The 20,165-nt window shown below is 50.5% G+C and overlaps 1 protein-coding gene across 1 annotated transcript in view; it reads right to left on the bottom strand.

Annotated features, from left to right (window-relative positions):
• Nucleotides 1-341: 341 nt before the first annotated feature.
• Nucleotides 342-20,165, bottom strand: part of Timp2 (TIMP metallopeptidase inhibitor 2) — a 43,784-nt gene continuing 23,960 nt past the window's right edge. The window contains exons 2-5 of the mRNA XM_005407364.2: nt 12,108-12,208; nt 10,233-10,341; nt 4,732-4,856; nt 342-3,277 (exon numbers count right to left, since the gene is read on the bottom strand). Of these exons, the coding sequence (XP_005407421.1) occupies nt 3,080-3,277; nt 4,732-4,856; nt 10,233-10,341; nt 12,108-12,208 (533 nt within the window). The 3' untranslated portion in view covers nt 342-3,079. The remainder of the gene's footprint in view (nt 3,278-4,731; nt 4,857-10,232; nt 10,342-12,107; nt 12,209-20,165) is intronic.

Here is a 20,165-nt window from a genome sequence, read left to right as displayed (position 1 = left end):
CAGGAAGACTGCAAGTTCAAACTCAGTCGGGGCAACTTAACAAGACCATCTCAAAATTAAAAAAATAAAAAAGGACTGGGGATTGGCCCAGTATGAAGGGCCTGGGTTCAATAACCAGTACTAAAAAAGAAAAAAGAGAAAGAAAACCATGCGCATTCTGTCAGCCCTGTCAGAGCCACAGCCCACATTATCCTTTCAAAGCACCCAAGCCATTTGCCCTTGGAACCAGAGGGAGCTCCTTCCCCTAGACAGAAGAGGCTCCTTTGCAGTTGCTCGGTCCTCATGCTTGAGCTAGAAAGCCGTTCTGAGCACCGGAGACAGCCACACAGACAGAGCCAGGCTTCTGTTTGATAATACTGTTTATTGTCCATTGACGGAGCAATCACTCAAAAATGATACAAAGCATCAGAGACATGCGCAGTCTGCTTGTTGATTTTCAACAACTCTCCTGTGTTGCCAGCTCAGGCGGGGGGTCTCAGACTTCATACTCCAGCGTGAACACATTGCTTCCCCCACAACAACAACAAAAAGATCCAAACGAAAACAGACAAAATCAACAAAGCTTTAAATTATGGCAGAAAGTCCAATATTTCTTAATACTTATCAAGCAAAGATTTTTAAAACAACTACAATGTAAACTTCATTTTAAATATTTTGAGTTGCTTGCATGATGAGAAGAATAGAGGGAGAAAAGAGCAGTGCTTAGGATATAACATATAAATTAAACAAGGCCAAATGGAGATCCTTCTTAAACTATATATATATTGCAATTATTTACTGTGAAGGTATTTGAGGGGCTCCATCTCTCGGCTGCCACAAGCACCTCCTTTTGATCTGACTTTTGTTTTCTCCTGCTGCTCAGCATGGTTAGAAAACCATTGTGCATGGATCAAATATAAAGGCCACCTTTTAGAATCAAACCACTCAGAGGTTCTTTCCTTTGTAATAATTTGAGCCCAAGAACAAAGGATGGGAGGCAGAAAAAGCAAAGGTCGTCAAGGAACTAAAGAAAAGATTTGTAGGGATCCACTGTCGTGGGCCAGCTACCATGTCATGCCTTCCACTCTGGGTCAAATGCTTCCTTGATGCAGTAACTGTGTCTCAAAAGTGCAAGTCTAACACCTACCAAGGGTAATAAAAAACACAGCACAGGAATGATCACAGCGGATGTCAAAAATAAACCAAAACATTTCAGAAGTCAGCAGAAACAGGAGCAAATGTTACATATGATATCACCATACAGGAAGCAAACAGGGCAGGGTATTATACTGATTCGGGGGGGGGGCGGGGTCTGGTGGTGTTGTATATACTGAAATCACATGGACTGGTCCATTATGACATCTTACCAACTTTCTATCACTGTACAGCATGAAAACGCCCTTAGGGCAAGAGTTGATTCCTGGATAGTCTCCCAGTCTGTCCTGGAAAGGGAAGTCATCGAGTTCTGTGCTGACCAGGTCCCAGTGGGCATAGGGGCTGCGTGCCACTTGGGGGTCAGGAGTCTTCAGTTGCTTTGGGTTTGCTGCAGAATAAAACAGGCTTAGAGGATGGTGACTTGGGAAACGTTTTGCAGAAGGGCCACTCCTGGGCTGTCAGATTTCAGTTGTGTTGTATGTGCACACACATATATATATATGTGTTTGCATAGTGTGTATGTGTGTGTGTGTGTTTGTCCTCAGAGAAGTTTATCTTTATAACACAGGTAGAAAGAGACATGAGAATCTCCGTGTTGGTACTGAGAAGTTCTGCCTGTGTGAACTCCCATGGTAATGGCATTAGAAAACCGTTTTTCTGGAACAGGTAAGTTCTCTAGTTCCTTGTGAAGTGTCTTTAAGTGGGTAATCTTTGTGACATAAGAAACAGAAGCATATCTTGGCATACCTGCAACTTGTGTTCACACATTATCTAAGAATTCATCTTTAGACAACTGAGATGTCTCTTAAAACAGGCCACAGCATCCTGGAGGCCCAGAAAGAACTTAAAGTGTCACGCAAGCTGCCCGCCTCCCTGGGTGAAGCTTAATACACTTAGCTAATGTCACTTGCAGAAATCCACAGCAAAACAGTGACCGTCAGTCTTGGAGGGAGATTTCACTAAGCCTGTGTGGCACAGCAAAACCAGCATCTACATCCTCAGTTTGTGCAAACAGGGAACACAGCCAGCCAAGCCGCATGCCAGCCTGGGGAAAGCAAAGCGCTGTGGCTCAATCCAGCTCCCTGATGCCAAATGGGAAGGAGGCAGCAGCAACTGGAGAAGCTTAGGAGTGAACTACGAGGGCAGCTAAGCAAACTCCCTACCCCAGACACCTACCCTGCAGGAAACCACACAGATCCCCACTAGGAGCTGGGGACTGTGGGGGTGGGGAGCTGAAGAGACTTAGATGATGTCAAAACATGGTCAGCCGGGGTCTCTTGCTACACATCTCTCTGGGTCCCAAGGGAGGCTCCTAGTGGAATTCTGCAGATTTATAAAACTGAGTGGGGCTTCTCTAAGAATGAGCCCCTGCTTCTGGACCTGGGGGAGTCACAGGTGCTAGGAGTCTTTGTTGGGCCCAGGGAAGATGAGGGGCACTTGCAAGGAGCAGGGACTGCCACCCTAGGCCAGAGAGGTGGCTGCTGCAGAAAATGAGGGACATGCCTCTCTCAGGATGAAAAGGACCTGGTAGGCCTGCTACACAGTTTTACAATGACCCTCAGAAGTTTCTGCAAACTGCACATTTACAGGCTCTGCCCTAACCAGGCCAAGAAGACCCCTAAATGCTGCCTGCCCAGCCTCTGGGATGGTGCCAAGGAGGCCTGGGAGGGAGTCTGAGTGTCCCACCCCTGCCCACACCAGGATCGAAGACTGAGACACACAGTGCCCAGGCTGGTGGAGGGAGGGGTACAGGGGGATCTGGGCCCACTGCTCCCTCCAGCCCACAACCATGTTTAGAAGGACAATGGGGAGGGGCAGAATCACACTGATGTGACCCATTTGGATGACTGTTTTATTCATGCTGTTTCCAGGAAGGGATGTCAGAGCTGGACCAGTCTAAACCCTTGGAGGCTTCTCAATTGGCCACAGGGGTGCTGTCGGCCTCTTACGGGTCCTCGATGTCAAGAAACTCCTGCTTGGGGGGTGCCGCCCCACGGTACCATGCGCAGGAGCCGTCGCTTCTCTTGATGCAGGCGAAGAACTTGGCCTGGTGCCCATTGATGCTTTTCTCTGTGACCCAGTCCATCCAGAGGCACTCGTCCGGGGAGGAGATGTAGCATGGGATCATGGGGCAGCGTGTGATCTGGGGACAAATAGGCAGATTTAGCCCAGGACTGAGGAATGGGCAGGGACTGGGCTACTCAGGGGGCACTTCGAGGACCCAGCTACGTGTCTGATGAGGCATTCGAGAAAGGCAGTCTTGCCTCACACCTTCCATATAGAAGTAGGTGCCAGGGAAAGTCTGCGCACCTGCCCACCTGTGCAGCCCCTGATCTACCTTTGGGCCATTTGATCTACCTTCTCTAACAGTAAGATGGTTTTATTTTAGCCAACCTTTCTAGAGGTACAAGGACAACAAGAATGACAACAGAGTCTGGTTTGGTTGTGCATGCCTGTAATCCCAGCAATCTGGGAGGCTGAGACAAGAGGGTCACAAGTTTAAGCCCAGCCTGGGGAATTCAGCAACTTAGTGAGACACTGTCAAAGTAAAAAATAAAAATAGCTGGGGATATAGCTCAGTGTGAAGACTCCAGGTTCAGTCCCTAGTACACCCATACACACGTACACACACACACACAAAATGGCACTAGATCTCACATTTCCTAGAAACAGATTTCAGCTGAAGAAGAAGGCCTGGACCTTGCTCTCAAGCACAAGGTCTGAGATGACAGACAACTAATATTTTGGCAAAGGAACTTGTGGCTATAAGAGGGTGACTACTTTTGCAGACATTAAGCAAAGGAGAGCTTCCTTCTGATGTCACATTAGGCAATAGGGGAGTTGTGCCTGGCACGTAGGAACATCATGAGCTTGGAATTCACACTTTGCATGAGCACAGGATGGGCAGCACTGGCTGGAATGGGAGGAGCCTTATGCAGCTGTGGCTGCCATGGGATAGAGCTTGGCTGGAAATTCCTGGTCACTCCTGCCAACACAGAGGGATTCTGGGTGCCCTGGGAACAATGGCAAAGTGTTGGAGATGACAGGCCCCCATCCTGGGAGCCCTGGGGGAGACCTCAACCTCCTCAGTCGCATCTGAGTGTCTGTACTGCTACAGGTCTGTTTACCACAACCTCTGGGCAGATTCTGAGAAGGGAGGCAGGTGTTTCCAGTGTTCTCAACATAGAAAACCCACAATCAGAGAGCCCACGTGTGCAAATGTCCGCGCTGCTGGGGAAGGCATTACACCTGGGGTGCCCTCTCACAAAGCACACAAAGGTTTACACTTGCACCTTTGTAGAAAAATATTCACTGGAGCACACTTTCCTACAGCATTCCTTTCGCGAGAAGGCTGCACTTCCTAGAAGCTACCAGCCACATGGCTGGATCGGTGTGCTTGCCCAGATTCCTTTACCTTCCAGACACCCTTGCAGGGCTCTCTGAGAAGCAGGGGCCAAAGGCTCTGTCCCTAGCCAGGCAGCCTTCCTCCTGAGAAGTCTGGTTCTAAATCAGGATCCAGGAGACTTGAGGCTCCTGGGAAGCCAGGGACCTGCACCTCAACTGCCCTGTTGAGGCTGGGGCAATGGGTATGCTCACCTTGCATTCACAGCCCATCTGGTACCTGTGGTTCAGGCTCTTCTTCTGGGTGGTGCTCAGGGTGTCCCAGGGCACAATGAAGTCACAGAGGGTGATATGCATCTTGCCATCCCCCTCGGCCTTTCCTGTGGAGAGACAAAGTTCCCCAAGCTCAGGCTGAGTGCTGAGTTTCCTTCCTCTACCCATCTCTGACATCTAGGCAGGACTCAGGGATGCTGAGATTTAGTTCTAACAATACCATAGATTGTTGTACTGTGAGTTTTGAAATAAATGTATTCTTACCATAGAAAACTTAGAAAATGCAAGAAACGAGCTGGGTGTGACGGTGCACACCTGTAATCCCAGCACTGTGGGAAGCTGAGGCAGGAGGATTGAAATTTCAAGCTCAGCCTAGGCAGGTTAGCAAGACCCTGTCTCAAAAAATAAAATAAAATAAAATAAAATAAAATAAAATAAAATAAAATAAAATAAATAAAAAGGCAAGAATGTAGCTCAGTGTGAAAAGGCCCTGGGTTCAAGTCCCAGTATTATTTTTAAAAATGCAAGAAACAATTTTATAAAGCTTCCCTATTTTTGTAATCTACTCCCTTGTTTTTGGTTTTTGCTATCTATATGTCTTTTTGAGAAAGGGTTTCACTATGCAGTGCAGGCTGGCCTTGAACTCACAGCGATCCTCCTGGCTCAGCCTCCCAAGTGCTGGGATTACAAACCTGCGCCACCACACCCTGAGACTATCTATATTTTCACAGGCAAGTTCACACACAAAAGATTATGTGGTATGTATATCATTCTGTTTCCTACTTTTCAGCAAATAATATTTAGTCACGGGCCTTCCTCCCATTTGATATTGACCCTGCAATCCTGCATTTTTCTAGTATGACTAGCCAACACATGGAAGCTTTTAAAGTCAGGAATATGTTCTAAGTTTCCTTTGCTGGGCACAAGGAGGCGCTGCTCCTTTCTTGTGCCTGAGGCTCCTGAGTCAGCTCCCTCCCTCCTCCGGCGAAGATATCACATCGGTGACAGCCTCAGCATTAGCCAGGCAGGAGAAAAAGAATGAACAAGCACATTACAGGTCAGTGACAAAATCTAAGGGTGGCTATGGTGGTGACTTAAAAACTCATCCCTCCTGCTACCCTGACACCTCGTGGAGGGGCACAGATGCCCAGGGGTGAGTGCCAGAGTCTAGCAGAACCCAAAAGGCAAGTCCTTGACAGGCACCGAGGCCCTGGCCATACCCTGAAAGTCTCTGCTTGACAAAAGTGCCACTATATCCGCTTCAAGATCTCAGATGCCGCGCTGGCCATGGAGAACCCACTGATGGAGATAAATGTAGCTTGCCGCAGGAACAGTACAGTTTGGTGGGGCCGGCTGCTGTGGGAAGCCCAGAGAGGTGGGCAGGGCTTTTGTGGAGGACCAGTGACATCACTTGTGCCAGGTATGCTGCTTCTGCAGCACAGACTCCGGGGGTTTCATTTCCTATGCGCCTGCCTCGGTGTTAGCTGCTCCTCTCCTCTTAGGTTTGGGAGCTCAACGCCCTTTTAGCTGTTGATATTTGTAGGACATTCCAGGGGGAGAAGGGGACCAAAAAGGATGACTAGAGTGGCGTTTATTCCGAATCCTAAAACTTAATAAGATAAGTGTCCGCATGGCTTCAAACACTTCAAAAACAGATGCTTGACTTTTCCTCCCTAGACTTGTGGCCAGTGCAGAGCAGATAAGAAGGAGCAAAAGGGTGAGGTGGCAGTGCATTCCCACCCCTGGGTTCTTCTGGCATCGACCACCTGTACCAGCAGACTGCAGCCCCTGCCCTCCCCTCCCCCACTTGGGCATTACTGTCATGCAGAAGTGGAGTTTCTATTCTGGCTCCATCATCCAAAATTCCACGTTGATTTCTACTGCACTACATGCCTAGCATTAATATCCCAGTCTTTATTGCCATTGGCCTTTCTTATGCATCTGGCTTCTTAACCAGATGGTAAGCACAAAGGGTAAGGGCTTGGTTGGTCTCTTTTCATACCCATGGTGCCTTGCACATTGCATAATTGCCTAATAAAGTTTACAGATGATGTACATTGTTTTAATAATTTTTTTCCTAGTCTGCCTTTCTCTGCTCTTATCCCTTTTGGTCTTTTACCACCAGTTTAAGCTTCCACAGAAGATTGGCAAAGGCAAAAAGTAGAGTTGAAACTCAAACTTTATCTTTTCAAGGGTCCTAGTTGCTGAACACAGGAACTGCCTGTGTCACTGATGAATGGTGTGGCATGATTAAATGTTAAAAGATCCCTCTTAGTATAATTAAGACTTGGTTAGGCGGGGCTGGGGATTTAGCTCAGCGGCAAAAAGCGCCTGCCTGGCAAGCGCAAGGCCATGAGTTCGGTTCCCGGTACCGGAGAAAAACCAAAAAAAAAAAAGACTTGGTTAGGCTTACATGACGTGAAGATTTGTTGCAACATTCTACTTATGTCTGTCTTGAAAAAAGGGAAGCATGAGTCTTAGATACAGAAAAACAGGAATGAATTAAAATGTGTAACTAAGGGTTGTATGTTTACTTTTCCTTTTTGGAGGAGAGGACTTAGAAGAAAATTACAGGGCCAATTCTATAAGAGTTCCCGAACACGTTCTCATAGAGCCCAGCTCAACATGTGAAGGTGAGTCACCCGCCCAGAGGAGGTGGGCTGCTTCAAGCCATGTGGTCAGTGCTGGCTGGTGAAGCGGCTCACTGTGTCCCGTGATCTCTGCCCAGCCCCTGGCTAACTCTTCCTGACTCCAGAGAACAGGAAATAGGTTCTGTGCCTTGGGAAGGAAAGGCTGGAAACAATGTGGAGTCACCTGACCAAGCCTGGGAAAAAGTGGGATCAGAGAGGCTCCTGGGGTGATGGGGTGAGTCAGCCAGGCTGCCGCGTGGGCCTCGCTCCTGCTCCTGCAAGGAGGATGGAGTGGTGTGCCCTCAAGGGAGAGCAGCTGCTCTCTGGGCAGACCTGTCATTGCCGATTGTCTCAAAGAACAGTTGCCAAGGGGAGAGAGACCCTGGGGCTGTCTTCCACACTCTTGTCTGAGTCCCTTGAGGAACTTTCTACAAATGAAGCTTCCTCTCCTGTTCTGCTGCCCTGCTAACTCAGCTCTCTGGACCAACTCATCAGTCTTTATTCTGTGCTATCCAGGACTCATAAATCACTGCCACTTCTCATTTATGAAACAAAACTACGAGCTGCCCTCAAGTGAGTCCGGATTAGATCAGGCCCAGTACCTCTGTGACCTCCAAGTTCATCCTCACAGCAACCTTGGCGGGTAAGCATTGGAAGACCAACAGGTCAACTCAGTTGGCCAGGAAAATAGGTCCAAACTCACATAGGTGTGCTTTTGGAGCCTGCATCTGGGCATCCCCCTGGACCGCCTCCCATCTCACTTGTTCCCTTTGTATAAGGGTCACCACTTGGCACCTTTAATTCTGCATCATCATGGGGAATTCTACATCATCAGAGTGCTCCTTTGAGATTCTAAGTAGTTAGAAAGTTAATGAAATTGTTAACAATCTAAAGTCAAACATAGAATTCAACGGGGGGGATCACATTTTTTAAAATTTAAAAATGCATGCACATAAAAAGGAAATGGAAGTCTAACATATGGTACAACATGAATGGCATTGGGGAAATTATGCTCAGTAAAATAAACCAGACGTAAAAGGATGCATGATTTGCTTGTAGGAAGTCCCTGGAATAGGCAGTTTCACAGAGACAGGAAGTAGAATGGTAGTGCCAGCATCCAGGCAAAGGAGGCATGGGGAGTCAGTGTTTGAGAGGACAGTTTTGGTTTGGGATGATAAAAAAGCTCTGGAAATGGAGAGTGACAGTTACACAACATGGCGAGTGTACTTAATGATACAACAGTAAATTTTCTGTTACACATATATAGAAAGGAATTTAAAAACCAGCATGCAATATGTTTAGAGGTAAGGTCTTTTACCAATCTTATGCCTCATGGCCGGTGAAGAGACTAAAATGTACTTCATGTGACTTGCTTGGTTCCAGTAGTAGACACGGAAGAGCGTAGGATGACAGGCACACGGTTACTAAGTGGCTGCCCCTTCAGCTGCTTTCAGTCTCTACTGTTTGTGGAGCTATAGTCCAGATGGCTTCGGGTTTCAAAAGACTATACTATGTGCACTGCATTATTGCACACTGTCTTCTCCTGAGACTGGGGACCATGCCATGGGCCTGTGTAGGGAGTCTGTGTGAAGAAGCCTCTGACTACCAAAGTGGGGAAAACCATGCTGTCTGCACACAGCGCTGACTCAGCTTTCTGCAGCAACTGATTCACAGGCTGGCCTCATTTGGACACTGAGAGCTCTCTCTTGCAGAAAAGGGGCTGAACGAGATAAGTTTTCCAACCACATCCCCCAAATGCATAAAACAGTGACCATCAGTGACAATCATGGGGCCATTGCCCCCTACAGCTCTGCCTTGCCCTAAATCTGGACCAGTCTCTCCTAATGGCCTGTGGCTTCCTCGCTGTCAGGGTACATGAGATGGAACGGGAGCACTAGCCACATACACAGCAGAGCTACTCTGTGTTAGGGCTCCTGGCTGCTGTGGCATTACCTAGCCTGAGGGATGCCCCCCCCCAGATCCCCCAGAACCCCGCAGGCTGAACCTTCTGTCTCATGGACCAGAGGGTGGTGCCCTGAGGCTCAGGATCTGGGGTGAGGAGGGCTGGCTGACTGCAAAGACCCCAGGAGGTGAAATAGTGCCCAGAAGGGTCCTTTGCGGGGCAGGTGTCTGTCCTCGGCTGCCCACCCTGTGGAGCGTGTGCTGCGAAGCAGCTCACAACTCAGAAAGGAGGATCTGCCTTTGACTTGGAGCAGGGAAGTTCTGGTTAGACACTGGCTGTCAGCCCTGGCTGCATGCTGGACCCTCCAGGGCTGCTTGAGCTGGTCCAGGGGCAGGCTAGGAGTCTCTGTGGGCAATGCAAGAGGAGCACTGTGGCTGAGCTGTGGGGCAGGGCCTGCACAGAGGGAAGGCAGCAGTAGGATGTGCAGGTTGGGAGCTGGGCCCTGTAGGCAGAGATGGGGCAGGACTCCTGGTGGCCCTGCTCTGGTACTGACATAGCACAGTAGTGCTGAGAACTGTCTTGTACCAACTCCAATGGGTAGCATCTGCCAATTTATAAGGTGGAAATGCTCCCACCCTGGCCAATTTCAAGCTGCCAACATGACATCAACCAGTTTGCACAACCAAAAATGTTACAACTGGCCCTTTGGAGCAGGTATAAGCTGACCCCATGCCAGCTCCTGGGTCTGGGGTGTGCTACCCTACCTCAGCTTTCCTCACCTGTAAAATGAGGTCACAATAGCATCTTTCTCATAGGAGATTAAATAGGACCTTCATGGAAAGCGTTTGGAAGACAGTCACCGCAGGAGAACTGGAAGTCCTGGAGCTGTTTGGGCCGGAAGTTCCCTGCGCCCATGGGGTTTCCCACAGCCAAGGTCCCCTCCCACGCACCTGCAATGAGATACTCCTTCTTCCCACCGACATCCAGCGAGACCCCGCACACTGCAGAGGATGGGGCTGTGTAGATAAACTCTATGTCTTTCTCAGGTCCTTTGAACATCTGGAAAGAAAGACAGTGGCAGTAGAGATGGGCTGCAGAGCCAGAGAATTCCACCCCACCAGGAACTCAGGTGGCCCAGCCTGCACCAGGTACAGCCCACAGAGAAGAGGCAGAAATGTACAGTGGACAGATCAGGGCCAGAGTTTTTGCAGCCACTGTCTGCTTGCAATGGCGGCTCTCATCAGGTGAGCACAACTCTGGCCTGGAGGGAACGTCTTCAGATGCCCCCTTGAAGGTCATCCCAGCATCTCCTGGGACACCCCTCTGAATCCTAGGAGGGTGGCCCATTCCGGAGGACCACAGTCTTTCTAAAAGTCCAGGAGGTGGGTTGTTCTTTGGTTTGTTTCTGAAGCTGAGGGTTGCAGCCAGGGCCTCGTGCCCACTGAGCTATGCCTCCAGCCCCATTTCCAGGAAGTGGGATGGGGCACTGGCTGCCTGGTGGGGACAGGAACAGAGAAGCATCTCTGGAATCGGGATATAACTCCAAGAGCCAGGGGGTTTGGCTTCTCAGTGTCTGACTTCAGGAACACACCTGTGGCCCAGGCAGACGAAGGCATTTCCCCAGCACCACAGCAGGGGCTTTTTTTTTTTTAGTGCGGAATATCAAGCCCCGGGCCTCCCGCTCTACCTCCAAGCCACACTCCAGCCTTGGAAAGTTTTAATAAACAAACCCAGATGGACTCAGATCATCCCTAACATCACGACAAACCAGCTTTGCAAGAGCTCCACTCCAGCCCACAGCAAGAAAGGTCACTATGACCGACGTCAACATGCGGTGTTAAGTGATACTGTTGGCCCAAGAGCTACAGGTGCGGCTTTGGTTGTTTAACACCTACAGCCATAAAAGCAGATTTTCTTTCCTGGTTCATAAATAAACAGCCTCAAGTACTGAGAGACTAGGTTGTCATTTTGAAGTGATATATGTAAAGACTAAGCATTCCATTGGCCTTTTGATAAAATTTACTTTCTAGGCTGGGTCTGGTGGCCCAAGCTTATAATCCCAGCCCTCTGGGGGGCTGAGGCAGGAGGAATGCAAGTTTGAGCCTAGCCTGGGCAACTTAGTGATTCAGTGAGACCTTGTCTCAGAATGTAAAAAATAAAAAAGGGCTGGAATGTAGCTTAGTGTAAAGGCCCTGGATTTGAGCCCCAATACTACAAAGGTTTTTTCCCCCTAAAATGTATTATTTTTTGTAACAAAATTCAACACATATGGCTACACTACCACTGTGCTGCATAGCTGCCCCTATACCTGCAGCCAGGGACTTCTTTTTCTCTTAAAGATCAAGATGTTATTATCAGCATCCACCCTTATATTCTCTCTCTCTGTCTCTCTTTGTCCCCCCACCCAGGTTTCTGCCCATGTGTATTGACAATGTCCTGGGCCTGCAGCCTGTGCCCCTATGCCACCTGACATATGCCCCTATGACCTGTGCCCTTATGCCACCTGACAGGCCATCTGCTCAGGAACCAGCCCCATCACAGTGATCAGGAAGCTGTCCTTAACTGCATCTGGCCACAAGGGTTTTTCTTCTCCAAATGCCTCTTCCTGTACCACTGATCTGCCATCCATCAAAATAAACACAGTTCTGAGAGGACTGAAGTCACCAGGGATATACCATTTCCTCTCAGCTATCCAGGCACTTACGGATTAAAGAGAATGGGACCTGGTCACAGCCTGACAACCTTACTTTTTGCTGTATAGCCTATGGGATTGAGTCAAGGAGACCCAGGCCTTGGCTGGAGTCTGTCCAACCCCACATTGTTACCTTTATCTGCTTAATCTCGTACTGAATCCTCTTGATGGGGTTGCCATAGATGTCGTTCCCGGAGTCCACCTCCTTCTCACTGACTGCTTTGGCCCTGATCACTGCAAAACACAAAGACACAGAGATGAGGGGTGTTCCCAGAAGATCATCTGGGCTCTGCTAGGGCTGGGGGCCCCTGGGGAAGAAGAACCCACCCTTCACCCCAGCTGTGAAATGAGGGGCTGGATGACGCTGACTCCACGAGCTGGGAGAGGAGGTGTAAAGGCCCCTTCTCTATCCTTGGTTCTCCAGTGAGAATCCTTCTTGATTCCTGAAGTCCAAAACAGGGGCTCAGAGTCCCTCCTGCGAGTCCAGGCTGCTCCTCAGCCACAGGCAAAGCCACTGATTTAACCCGGAAGCTGTTTGCTGACTGCAAGCTTCAAGGGCTTGCTTTCATTCCCACTGAAGAGTATGTGTTGATATGTGGGGCGGCAGATAAACCAACGACCTGGTGTTCAGCCCTGCTCTTCAGATAGGGGTGGGGACATTCCTGCCACCCTCATCCACAGGGTACTAGCAAACAGGCTTATTCTGAGCTGACAGCAGAGGAGTAGCCTACCTTAAAAGGGTGTCAGCACATTAGGTATGGGGTCTATCCAGCTGCCCACCTCTACAACCTGTCCTAAAAGTTTCCCTGGAAAATGTCCTACAGAGGAGGATTCTTTAGAGCAACACACCTTTATGTGAGGCAGGCCAGAGCTGGGTCAGAGTGTCGTAATTCATGGGGCACACACTGAGTTAAGAAATGCTGCAAGCAAGACTGGCAAAACCAAGGGACAGACACTGAGGAAGGAGGCCAGACAGAAGGAGCACCTTGAACCAGAAGTAAAGATGAGGAGTAGGAGAAGAGGGCCCAGGAGGTTCCAGCATGTTCTGGAGACTGAGGCTGCTGACAGGTCATGCTCCACAAGCTTTCTATAAGCAATTAAGCCAGGACTATGTTATTTCCTTGGTAATCTGACGACAAGAGTCAGCAGTTCATGTCACAGGGGCAGGGTCCTCTTCTCTTCCCTTTGAGGTTATGTGCTAGTGGCATGGCCTGCTTTAATGGCTTTAAAAGCTTTGCTTTCCCAAATGTAGTGTGCGGGTCACATCGAGCAAGTTATTGTGCATACGAGCAAAACAGAGTGATTCAAGAGGAGATCATGCCAGACGCAGAGGAGCCTCCCCCATCCAAGTGGTCGGCTCAGGTCTCTTGGAAACTCCTGGCCACAGATGTCTTATCCCACAGAATCAGGGAGGTCTGGCACGTGGGAGCCCCTTCTGCATCCATCCTTTTGACCCCAGAAATGTGGTCTGGATCCCAGCCTCTTCCGCATCCCATACCACAATGCAAGGCCCCATAGGGGCCCAAGCCCCATTTCTGCTTCTGTTAGAGCTGCTGCACTGGTCCAGGCTGCAGGTTCCTGTTTTCCAGGCAAGGCCAGGCCTTACCCTGAAAAGAATGGGGAAAGCCACCTGACAGACCACTCAAGACAGATACGCCATGCCCGAGTCCCCACACCACCCTCTCAAACACTGCTACCAGTTGTCTTTTTATAGTCATGTTCCTTCCAACTCAAACATCCTCCTTGGCTACCTATTGCTTTTCTTTAAAATATGAGACTCTTTGCAACCCAGTGCCAGCCAATAACCTGGGCTGTCCATGCCCAACAATCCCTAACCCAGTTTTTGCTGTTCTCCCAAAGCCGACCACTACCCTTCCTTGAACATGCACAAGTGTGTCCACACCTGTAAGCAGGCAAGTTTCTTCTGCCCAAAATGCCACTCTCCCTCCCTGCCTGGAAAACTTCTATTTTATCCTTCAAGACAGAGCAAAAATAGCCCTTTCATATCTTTCTTTGGGAAAGTCTGTCCTCTAGCAGCACTTGGAATATTCTTTGTCTCTCGTCCATTCTGCTGCAAACACCTATACAGGTGTCTGCCTAGGGATCCAGGAGGTCCTAAAAGGTAGAAGCTACACACTAGCTGTAGAACAGCCTGGCTGAACAGGGCTGAGCCTGACAGCCTCAAGCTGGTGGCCCACGTGAGGTTTGTCACTGGTTCCTCTTACTATGTACCTGATTAATCTATGTGTCTTATTGCAATGCTGCACAAAACCATGTTTATGCAAATTGGTAAGCAGGCCAGAGGACTTTGTCAAAAGTTTGCTCTTTATGTCACACAGTAATCCATGCAAGAGCAACCAGCCCAGGCCAGATAGAGCCATCCACCTAACTCTGACTGTTTTGGAAACTTAGAACTGCTTTCCGGTGGTCCATACACTGCGCAATGCTTAATCCATAAAGGTGCACAATAAATGCACCACTGCAATCAGAACTCACTCTGAAACAACCAAAAGGTCACACTGCCATGCATTAAGGGCCAAGCATTGTTTACTTACAAAATGCTCCCATGTGAGTCTGGGTCCTTATGTAAAAGAGATGTTTCAGGGATGAATCCTCATTAGCTGCTTTCCAGCTATGTGATCTTAGACATCAGAGAGACAGGGACAATTCTCCTGTTCCTGCAGGTCAGGGATCTGCAAAGCAGTGTCCCGCTACCCAGGCACAGAGGGACGCAGTCCTGGCCATGTGCCAAGTGGACTCCCAGGGCCAGGTTGGAGGCAGCTTGCTAGCCAGCTTGTCTGCTTTGGGGTGGGCTGCAGATCACCCTCTTTCCTTTTTAAAATTGTCAGAAAAGAAGAGACTGGTTGAGTGGAGGGTTTGGGCAGACTTATGAGACTGAGACTAGAAAGTTACCAGAGCCTGCCAGAAGCTTGCAGGGAAGCAGAGGAGGGACAGGAGTGCCGATATCGCAAGAATCTCCATCTTCTAACTTCTAACTGGGTTGCTTTTATCTGTCCCTGGAGACTCAGAATTCATCCTTTGGAGACTCTGAATTCTGGGAGGGACGTCAATCCCTTTTACAGAATGAAAGATTATGAAGGAAAGAAGATGATCAAGAGAGGCAAAGAAGAAACCAGGCATGGTGGTGCACACCTATAATCCCAGCACTCTAGGAGGCTGATGCAGGAGGATTGCAAGTTCAAGCCCAACCTGGGCAATTTAGCAAAATTCTGTCTCAAAATAAAAATAAAAATTTAAAAAGGGCTGAGGATGTAGCTCAGTGCAGAAGCCCTAGGTTCAACTCTCAGGACCACAAGGGGGAAAAAAAGAGGCAGAGAAGAATCAGCTCTGTGAGACTCTCCCCCAAAACACTGACACTCTCCCCTAGACAGATGGAGGAGAGAGGCTGGGCTGACCTGCTCAGAACTGGAATCTCACAGCTGACCTGCTCAGCGCATCAGGCACCTGTATCTATCTGGGCTGTTCCCTAAAGGAGCAGCACATGGAAACAGGTGTGGGGCAGATCAATAGACATGGCTTTGGAGGGGCACTCAATCCAGGCAAAGGACAGACAGACAGACAGAAAACAAGGAAGCCCAGTTTCTATTGATAAAGAGGGAAGGTGGCAGAGCTCTCCAGAGCACACCATGTGCATGGCGATGGTCACCAGCATGAGCTCCAGCATGGATTCCAAGGTTGCAGAGGGATGGGGGCCACTCCAGGAAGGAAGTCCTGAGTCTCAGGTCATTTAAAGAATAGGGCTCGGGAAGCACAAAGAGACCCAAAGAATCTGGGGAGAATTAAAACCCAGAACGTGTTAACTAGACCCCTACCGAGCCTGCTGTCAGGCGCCAGGCTGGAGTCAGCCCATGTCCTGTCCATGCCCCTCAAGTGGGCTGCCCTGCTCCCTGCCCCCACTCAAGGAACAGGAGGCAGCGTGGGAGGGGAAATCTCTGTAAAGACTCCTGTCCTGTTTTGTGCCCTGCAAACCTTGGCTTCCCCCAGAACAGCTCGGATTTTGCTTTTTCTTCATTCCCCTCTGCTGTTAACACAACATCTGGGTTTAAGATCGAGGGTGATACACTGGCTGATGAATTCCCTGCCAGATGCTGGCTACTGGAATGCACAGCCATAGACTAAATTCAAAGCACACACAACCGCAGAGCCCCTGCCCCCCTCCTGCGGGTTGAGGACACCACATGATGTCACTTCCCCCTTTGAGGAGCCTGCAAAAACAATCCCCACTGTACCCAGCCAGCGTGGGGATGAAAAAGAACTGGGTGGGTGGAAAGGCAAGGTCACAGAAGACAATCCAGGGAGGACAGGCCGTGTTCAGATGCTGAGAATGACAACTGCCCAGGAAAACTTAACAAGAGACTGGGACCTTCCTGCTTTTGTCCTGAGAGGGGGGCGAATATAAGCGGGTGCTGGAAACCCTGGGTGCCATCAGCACACGCTGTGGCTGAGGGTCCACTGGGGGACACAGCACATGCAACAGATTCCAACCTGAATCTCCCAAGATCCCACAGCTCCTCTTGTTCTCCTTCCTAATGATCCCCTTGGCCACCACCCACACGTGGCCCGTTGTGTGCTGAAGACACACACCAACACCTTTTGGATCATACTGTATCTCTAGAAGCCCCATGGAAGTTCCTGGGGAAAATAAAGCAAGTCTCACTTGGGATTTATGAAGGGTGTCCGGTTCTCTCAACATCTGGCTGCGCCTCTCCGCTGCATGTAAACAAATTCCATGGGACAGTCTCCACTTGGGCCACTCTGCCAGCCCAGGAACACAGGGGAGGCTGGGGATGTAAGATCTGAGATCTAGACATTTATGTCCTCACCCCAATGGACTCCATGCTAATTCTGTGGCCCTGGCCCCAGCCCTTTAAAACTGAATGTCTGCCAGGTATGGTACAGGGATCCCCAGGACTCAGAAATATTCTTCTAAATACAAAGTGAAAATCCAGCACTGGGTCATCCGTGTCTGTGTGTGCAGTGAATAAGGTGGGGGGATTTGCTCTTGGTCACCAGCAGGCATCTCCCCAGCCCATCCGTCCTCTTCTGTGGGCTCCAGCTGTACTCTGGGAGGGGTACCCATGAGTATCTCTCTCCTGGGGAAAGCACTCTCTGATTCAACTGCTTGAATCAGAGTGGTCCCCCCACTCCAGCTTGGGATGGGGGGTCTTCAGTATCTCAGCACATTTGCCAAAGACCCTACTGACCACCTGTGGCTGTGGCTGTCCTGGGGCCAGCCCAACTTGGGGTCCTCCCAAGGTGAGTGGCCCATTTCCTTGTCCCTGGGTAGAATTCCCATGCAGATCATTTCGAAGGAACTGAAAAAGAACAGTGCTCTCTCCCAGACAAAACCCAACCTCTACTCCCTCCTGGTGAGCATGCTGGGCATCTACAGGTGGTGCATACTGTCTAAACTCTGCAGACAAGGGGGTTCCATGTGCCTTGCCATCCACACCCTCAAATCACACATAGGTAGCAGAGGCCCATTACCATCTATAACTAGACCCTGTAGCAACCACTTGGGATCAGTCTCTTGGCTCTTTCAGATGGACATTATACTTTGTAGCTGCTTGATCTGGCCAAAGCTGCTTGACCCCTGAATTTGGGTTAATTTGGCCAAAGCTCTACCTTTTTTGGAGAGTGGACCTGAGGGTCCCATGAACTCTTGAGGTCTGAGTCTGGGGCACTGTTTCCCCACTTCTGGTATCTGTACCCTCTGCTAGAGACAGAAGTCCAGCCACATAGCCCATGGCTTTGCCCTGGGACAGCTGCAATAAGAGGGTTAATTACATATTCGGGCTCAGGTGGCTATGTGATCTGACTGGGGTGTGTAATTGAATCACCTCCCTGGGCTGTGATGTGAGGCATAGTGAGACGACCCCACCTTGCTGGGACGGGCTGACCTTGCTGACTGAAGGGGCAGAGATGGCTGTGAGTGCTGCTAGGACAGGCAGATGGTAACCAGGAAAGCGGGCTTTGTGTCTGAGATCTACCCTGGGTCCTCAGGTGCCAAGGCCATGGCTTTCTTGAGAGCTGGGGAGGACACAGGACACAGGCAGGAACCAATAATGGCAGGTGTTAGAAGTGCAAAGCACCAGCACACAGGTTTGGTGGCCTGGAGTCCGCAGGCATATGCAACTCAACTTGCCACCTCTGGCTATGCTGTCCCCTCAAGGTGCACTGGTGGACAGTTAGGGGGCTCTCCCTGAGCACTGAGCTCTGCCCTCCCCTAACCCCTCCATGCCAGTCTCTGGTTCCACAGAGCAAAAGACCTCCAAGTCCACTCCTTTTAGGGAAAAGAGACTAAAAATGGGCCGTCCACTTAGTAATTAAAAACAGCCCTGTGATGGTGGGCGGGGGCCAGGGCTGCTTCCCTTCCTGAAGCAGCTGAGAGAGACCAGACCTTCCTGCAGGACCCCCAAACCCTCTCCAGCCCCAGGGGGTTGGGGAGGAGTGGGGAAAGGAGCAGACTGGGCTCCTGGGAAGAGCCAAACAGAGCCCCAGCTTTGGGGCAGGGCTGTGCCTGCCCAGGGGAGGAGAAGACTTGGCCATGTCGCTTAGGCCTGGAGTGAGAACTGCTTAAGCAGATAGGTTTGGGGTAAAAGGGGAGAGGGTAGATCAGCAAGAGAGAAGGGGGTGCCGGGCATGAATCAGGGGACAGCAAGCAGCACACACAACTCTGGGCCAGACCACCCACGAGCTGGCCCCTGGCTGCTCAATGTGCCAGGCCTGCCTGGCTGCTCAAGATTCTATTGCACACGTGAGTAGCTGTCCACTGGATGCCCGTCTCCATGGAGACCAGCTCTCCCATCTCCATTTCCTGCCCATTTGCTTTAGCTCCCCCTGGGAGTGATTCAGCTGTGCAGAGAAAAGCCTCAGCCTCCTTGCCCAGCCTTCCTGCTGCCTTTCTGGCCCCTAGGATCCTGCCCCTACCCTCTGTCCCTGGTGGGACCCCGACCCATGCCTTGCCACCCTCCCTCTCTCCCTGTGGGCCAGCGAGCTCTCCTGCCAGAGCCTCAGGCTTGGCCCTTCCCATTCACGTGCTGCTGAATCATTTGAAAAAAATGCCTCCCGCTCCTGGGAGGGTTTGCTGAGAACAGTGCGGCTTTGTGGAGGGAACTGTGCTCTGCAGTTTCTCCGCCAAGAGCCCTTGCAGGAGCCAAGCTCAGTCCTGCAAACCCCAGCTTGGAGCCCAGTGGGCGTGGGCAGGAGGCAGAGTAAGCACAGAGGGCACTCAGGGAACTCCCACTGGTCCTTTCCAACCCCTTGATGCCCATGGGCTGCGGAGAGGAGTGGGAGGCAGCTCAGAAGCACAGGTGGCTAACAAGGGTCCTTTCCTCTACTGCTGCTGAGGGCTGGGTGACCCTGGGCGGTCCCCCATTCCTCATCACTGACTCATTTTGAGGAGCAAACCAGAAGGGCTGGACCCTTGGACTCTTGTTTCAGGCCTGGTCAATGGTGACAATTTGCCAGCCATGCCCCGCGTGTGGGACCCTAAGGCATGCGGGATGTGAAGAATCAGGGATGTGAAGGCTGGAATTCCAGGGCCCACGATGCTCCCAGGCTCCGAGGAGGGGAGAACCAGGATGGGGGCACTGTGGCCCTGTTCCTGCACCCTGTCAGTGCAGCCCACTGTCTCTAGCTGGACTGTCCCAGGGGCTGCTCTGGGGATACAAATCGCCTTCCATTCTCCAGAATGCTGGCTGCAGATCAGACACTCCCTACCTCTTTTCAGAGGCCTTGTCCTGATGTCATTGCCATTTTCCTGCTCATTGGAGGAACTCCTGCAGGTCAGAGAGGGTCCCAGTCAACTTTAAAAACTCTACTTGCTCATCCTCATGTGTATCTGAGGTCCTGGATCCTGGCATGGGTCTTCTAGCCACAAATGGGGCTGGGTGGGGAAGGGGAGCAGCCTACACCCGTGAGGCCACATTCAAAAGCAGTGGGGCTCAGTCCCTGTAGTTTGGGGAGAATGAGCCATGAAGCAGAGATCCAAGGAAGTGACCAATGACCAGGGTCCTAATAAATGCTGAGCTGGGAATGGGGACTCTGTCCCCTAAATGTGAGGGCAGATGCAAAGAACCCATGGAACACTCTATAACACACAGTGTTCCAGGGATACCCATGGGGAGGGCCTGAAAGTGCTTGAGGAGGAGGGAGACACATCCTCCAC

Source organism: Chinchilla lanigera, unplaced genomic scaffold, assembly GCF_000276665.1.
Source record: "Chinchilla lanigera isolate Chin_1 unplaced genomic scaffold, ChiLan1.0 scaffold00105, whole genome shotgun sequence".
In the NCBI taxonomy this organism is placed as follows: domain Eukaryota; kingdom Metazoa; phylum Chordata; class Mammalia; order Rodentia; family Chinchillidae; genus Chinchilla; species Chinchilla lanigera.
Note: the sequence above shows the minus strand (reverse complement) of the source record. Positions and strands in the feature narration are given on the sequence as shown.